The sequence below is a fragment of the Sinohyriopsis cumingii genome, chromosome 9 (genome assembly GCF_028554795.1).
Source record: "Sinohyriopsis cumingii isolate HCF-2022 chromosome 9, ASM2855479v2, whole genome shotgun sequence".
In the NCBI taxonomy this organism is placed as follows: Eukaryota; Metazoa; Mollusca; class Bivalvia; order Unionida; family Unionidae; genus Sinohyriopsis; species Sinohyriopsis cumingii.
In genome coordinates this window covers 35,549,684-35,555,858 of record NC_142969.1, presented here as the reverse complement: position 1 = coordinate 35,555,858, position 6,175 = coordinate 35,549,684, and the positions used below count along the sequence as shown (strand labels likewise).

General features: G+C 32.5%; 1 protein-coding gene across 1 annotated transcript; it reads right to left on the bottom strand.

The window, feature by feature from the left end:
• Nucleotides 1–269: 269 nt before the first annotated feature.
• On the bottom strand, nt 270–5,951 carry LOC149791545 (uncharacterized). Its single transcript, XM_089970070.1, has 4 exons — nt 5,811–5,951; nt 5,380–5,455; nt 3,116–3,312; nt 270–2,411 (listed from the first exon to the last, which is right to left on the bottom strand). Exons 2-4 carry the CDS (start codon nt 5,447–5,449, stop codon nt 1,599–1,601), a joined length of 1,080 nt encoding a protein of 359 aa, XP_089826196.1. The 5' UTR covers nt 5,450–5,455; nt 5,811–5,951; the 3' UTR covers nt 270–1,598.
• Nucleotides 5,952–6,175: the final 224 nt, after the last annotated feature.

Below are 6,175 nucleotides of genomic sequence, written 5' to 3'. Positions count from 1 at the left end.
TATATATATATATAGATGGATGGATGGATGGATGGATAGATAGATAGATAGATAGATAGACGGGTAGGTAGGTAGATAGATAGAGAGATATAATGGCGAAGGGATGCAATGCGATTCCACAATATGTATACCAATTTAAGTTTCTTTCTAAACCACGAGTTCCAAACGGGCTTTAAAAGTTTAACATATAATCGTAGATCACGTGATTATGTTTTAATGTTGACTGTTCGTTGTGCATAACGTAAAGATCGGCAATGTATTAAAGCAACTTATGACAGAAAATATTTAATTTATTGCAAGATATTCGAATGCCGACATACATTTTGGTACACATCAACAAAGAATTTCACAAAAAACAACTACTGATATATAAAATGGCAAGGAATACTTGTATTTAGAGACGTTAAATCAAAAACTTCATTACATTTATTTTATAGTTCACAACGTGGTCGCATGGTTTTCATTAGAATGTCAGATGAAGAAGAATTCAAGTCATATTTTCATTTTCTTTTCACTATTGGCAACAATCGGAAGGTGCTAAATACATGTTTATTGCTAGACAAACCTATTCATATAATACATTTTGACGGTATATAGTTTCACTTTCTTTTCGCTAAAGGAAACAGTCGGAAATTTTTAAGTATCGGTTTCTTGCTATTACAATCTGCCATCAAGAAGGAAGCGAATATAAAAGAATACAGATGGTTAAAAGATTGGTTTATTGAAATGATAACACCTGATCTCTGTCTTTATCTCACGGCCATATGTTTAAAAAATTTCAATTTCTCAAAGCTATTCCATAAGCTAGAATGATCAGTTTAAATTATACAGATGAATTCCATGTACTTAAAAGTGATTTTTGCAATGCATGCCAATGTTCAATCTCTGGTCCCAACAGTTCTTAGAGAGCAGAGTCAAAATGAAAGCAGGAGTCATATGAGATTGGAAAAAAATTCTTCTAAACAACTGACGTGTGCTTGAGGAAGACTTCACGGGATAATTGCACAATGCTTTTAAATGTGTCTTAATTTTGGCATTTAAGCAGTTGTTATTGGTCAGAGGGATATTCAAGTTTATTGACCATATGTTGAAGGTTTATTGTCGAATACTTTACAATTGTAGGTGCTATTTCATGCATTAAAAGAGGACGAGAGAAGGTCATTTTGAAGATGGGATGCTATGTATATTCCTAAAAATGACACTTAATGCATTTCGAAAAAGATAAAGTCTCAAATTATGTATGTAAGTTGTGCAGCGTTTGAATGAGGACTAAATTTAGAAGAAAAATAAGAAGCGAACGAAGAAATTATTTTAGAAATATGTATGCCACATACATAACACACGTACATTGGCAGTGGTGATGGAAAACAACCTAAATGCAATCAAATATTTTTACAGTTGTATTTTGATCAAGCCTAAAGCATACATGATCTTCAATATAATATATACTTGCATCTTTCTTTTGAATGTATAACTGTTAGATGATTACATGAATTTTAGCTCAAAACACACTTCATAGTAATATACACCGAAAAAATGATCTTTACATTGGTCAGTCGGATTACTAGTGAAAGCTTTCCATCACTAAGTCGTTGTAACTACGGCGATTGCATGTAGAAAAAGTCTTTGTCTCCTACTTTTTTGAGTTTGTAAAAACGAGCGAGTTGTCCCCCTTGAGAGTTATTCTCAGATAAAGGGACACACATGGTTGTGGCACCAGTTCCGCCCTGGGATGTTGAAGCAAATGGATACTCATCGCAAGAGTCCCCCTTTTTGCATGACACATGTCCGCATGCATTTTGACGATTTTTCTTTATCTGATCAGGATCTGTTATTCTCTGTAGATTTCTAGTTTTTCCGCTGTTTATTGCATTCTTAATGTTTTGGCAAATGTTCGGCATATTAGTGCAAGCGAATATAAGATTGGGTACTTCGACATTCTCTTCCCCCAGAAGTATGTCGGCTCTAACATGATTCATAATGTCACCAGAAAAAATGAGTGTGTCAGATATTTCATCTTTGCGGTCCTCATTATTTCGAGCATTATTTTCGTTAGCGTTTTTATCCATAAGTCCATTTTCATCAATATGAATTCTTCCAGTGCTAAACTTTTGCACTAAATCTCCAAGAAAATGCTGTAGGTTGGGTGCTATCTCCCATTCCAGTGACTCCTTTGTTAACATCTCGTACATATGTCCGTTGCTAGTATCATATACAATCAAATCTCCGGAGCGTGAAGAAAATATGGGTAGCCACGCTAAATTCCAGGCATCAGATGTTCTCTTCAGGACTGCCCACGTATCAACAACTTCTTCCAAAGACATCATGTAATATCCAGGAAAGAGCCAGAGGTCCTTGATGGGAACACCGTCCACCTCGGATGCCTTCAGTCCGTCAATTACTTGATATACCTTGAAGAAAGAGATTAATAATTACTAGCATTTCTTTTACAATATACACATCAGCAAGAAGAAAAAGATCTTTTTGGGGTTGCTCGGATGATGTATACAACGACCTATTACTTACATTAGTATAAATTGTATAAAAAACACCAACTGTACAAATGACAATCTTCATATGCCGATTATTTAGTCAGTAGGCATTGGAAATATTATGGATTATTCTCCCTATTCACGATCATTATCATTGTAAATTCATTACTTTTTTTTAAAGCTATTTCTGACTTAAAATTATTTGTGAAGTAACATATGTAGAAAGGAAACTCACGATAGGCAACTTGTATTTCTTGAAGTTCTCGACTATCTTTGCTGGCCACCAGTAAATAAATGTATGTATGTATGTATGTATGTATGTGTGTGTGTGTGTGTGCGTGCGTACGTGCGTGCGTATGTGCGTGCGTGTATGTATGTATGTATGTATGTATTGATGGATTTATTGATGGATGGATGTGTGAATCTTGTAAGTAAACAAAAGGAAGAGGTAGGTATACAGCCAACATGATATCATTCGGTATGCTTGTAAATGACATCAATTTTAATGGATATTCTGAGGAACTATTTGATTGTAGGCACATACATTCAATTGTGTCCACTCTTGAGTCCGATATTTAAATACATATCATTTTACGAAAACATGTTACAACGTACACTTTTACCTGAAGCAGCGGTTTCAAATGGAATGCATCTATACTGTTCAGCACCGGTAGTAATGTAAAGTATTCTTGCAGAACCGATAATGGTGGTCCCAAAAGGGTGGTAGCAGGTCTGTCTTTATTAAGGGGATGGTTTATAATAAATTTCAGATCCCGTTGTATTCCATGTTCTTCTAATTTCGGTTCCATCGTTTGAAAGCCTAAAGCAAAATTAAAAGATTTTTTTTTTAATAGAAGAATAAGAAAATTGTATCTTCGATATATATGATATTGGGTTAATAACCACTATACCCCGAGCACTTTACATGTCTATATAAGATTGTAATATAAATCAATTCTTTCACCCGATCTTATCACACTCAACAAACTATGATTCCATTTCCTAAGAATGTTAACGGTTGCTCCAAAAATACGGATAGCTCTATTTTGCAAATGATCTAACTCGGACTGGGATTATTAGTAGTGTAACACTGGCAATCGTTATAAATTTATTTTTAAGAATGCTAGAACACGAATAAAATACAAAATGTGAAGATATGAGGGAAATATCGATACCACTTAGGTGTTATTTATATGTAAGAATGAGAGATTAAATAATACATATTACAAAGAGATACTAATTGGGACCTGAAAGTACACAAAGTGACATACTAATTTAAGTTATTATTACTTAATCACTAAATGTTTGTAAATGACAAGGACTGTATGGTATTTTTCTCTAAATGCAAATATTTAAAGAAATTTTAGCATGATAAATATGTAACTGATGGGTAAAGATCTTGTTTTATTTCTCTGTTTTGTTTCAAGTCTGTTGAGCCTTGTTTATAATACAAGCAACAATAAACTAATGTATGTATTGGAAATTCAGTACAAGACGTTCCGTCAGATTACAAATCTGGATGAATTGAAGTTAAACAAAATAATGGCCGGATGCGGTGTAAAAAAGGAGTGCAAGTAAAGTACAGAATGGACAATGAGCAATATAAAAATACAATATGTCAATATGGCAAAATTGTGCAAACACGCCTCATGAGTCAAATTATAAAGTCCCAGATTTTCAATAGAGTAATGAGTGAAACTGTAGCGCATTCAATTTAAATGTTGACATTTTCTAAGGCTCCAAGTAATATTAAGAATTTTATTTATGGATTAAGGAAATGAATAAATTTGTCAATGAATTCTAGCACACAATGAATTTTTTTTTCTCAAAACACTAATGTACTGACATGTTGCTGTGTAACAAGTGTACTGACATGTTGCTGTGTAACAAGAGTACTGACATGTTGCTGTGTAACAAGTATACTGACATGTTGCTGTGTAACAAGTATACTGACATGTTGCTGTGTAACAAGTATACTGACATGTTGCTGTGTAACAAATATACTGACTTGTGTATTTGTTATATGTTAAATAAAGCGAAACCTCTCAAATAAATGATGATCACACAAAAGTGTTGGTAATGGTACTTTTGGCTTAAATAATTGTATCATTACCATTTTAATTAATTGTATCATTACTACTTTAAATAAATGTATCAATACTGCTTTAAATAGCTGTATCATTACTATTTTAAATGACTGTATCATTACTATTTTAAATAACTTCACATAATTGTATCAATACTGCTTTAAATAGCTGTATCATTACTACTTTAAATAATTGTATCATTACCATTTTAATTAATTGTATCATTACTACTTTAAATAATTGTATCATTACTGTTTTAAATAAGTATATCATTACTACCTAGAACTGATCACAATGTTTGCTTTTTGAAGATTTTACATTCCTTATTGCTGACATAAGTGTTTTCCTTGTATCACTTTGACTGAAAATGAAACAAGGAAATATTGGAACTGATTTACGACAGGTCGCGTATTTTAAACACATATTTAATTTTCATATTTCTTTCTTTTAGAGGTTATGCATTTCCTTATATTTGTTTGTATTTAGGTAATCTATTTTCTTTATTTACATAGGATTATTTGGTAATTACATAATAATAAAAGTCAAATCGGCGCCCCCCCCCCTTAATTCATTAATAACCTATATGCAGTGAGTGTAGTCATAAGACTGTCGTCGTATTGGATTGATTTCGTCTTATTGATTTCGTCTTACTGATTTCGTTTTATTGATTTCGATAATAAGCGTTCATTTGCCGCAAGTGAACTTTCAAAAGTAGGCAGTACTTTGGCCAATGTTAGAAATATAAGTCCAATAACTAGATTCTAGTTTTGCCTTATTTTAAGGGAATACATTTATAGTACCTGACGCTTCGTACATCAGGAACGCAATCCAACTTGCAAAGGAAACGATAACGATAATGGACTTCGTCATGTTGAGCTGAAGGACAAATACATGAATATATTACAAGTAGGGAAGAATAAAAGAAATATCCTTGACATGGAAAGAGCAAATTGACTCCAGAAAGATTTGTGAAGCTTAAATATTTTAAATTGTCAATATTTGGTGGATAAAGAAACTGCTATAAGAAGAATACATTAAAATTATGACCTGCAGATATCAGGAACGTTTATGGATTCTTGGTTAAAAAATACATACTAAGTACATTTGAAGTAGAGAATGAAAAAATTATATAATACATAGCCTGTTTTGTTTAAATACCAGAGATAAATATTAACCAGAAAGAGATAGAAGTATGCCTCGTAAACATTGTTTATGAGACGCCTGTAATTACCTCGTATGTGCTCACAGTCCCCACAGTTTGGAAAGGTCAGATTATCTTGGTATTAACGGAGCTTTTAAACTCTAGTGTGCTGAAGAAAGAGCCGATTTGATTGGATATATAAAATTATTGAATTGATCACATGATTCGACTTTCCAACTGCATGAAATGCAGTAAATAATGTGTCATTTGAAATCGTAACACATATAAAAATTAAATTACATAAAAAATATTCAGATTCGCATACAGTAGGACAGTTCAAATGACTCATACCAGGATATAATTTCAGGAAATATACTAAAACAAGCAGACAAAGAAACGTAGTTTATATACAGGAAGACTGCATTTGTCATATATATATATATATATATATATAT

Coding starts and splice junctions, on each gene's coding strand:
- LOC149791545 (XM_089970070.1), bottom strand. CDS start 5,449: ATGACGAAGTCCATTATCGTTATCGTTTCCTTTGCAAGTTGGATTGCG. Junction 3,313..5,379: donor CCTGATGTACGAAGCGTCAG/GTACTATAAATG, acceptor ATTTTGCTTTAG/GCTTTCAAACGATGGAACCG. Junction 2,412..3,115: donor ATTTGAAACCGCTGCTTCAG/GTAAAAGTGTAC, acceptor TCTTTCTTCAAG/GTATATCAAGTAATTGACGG.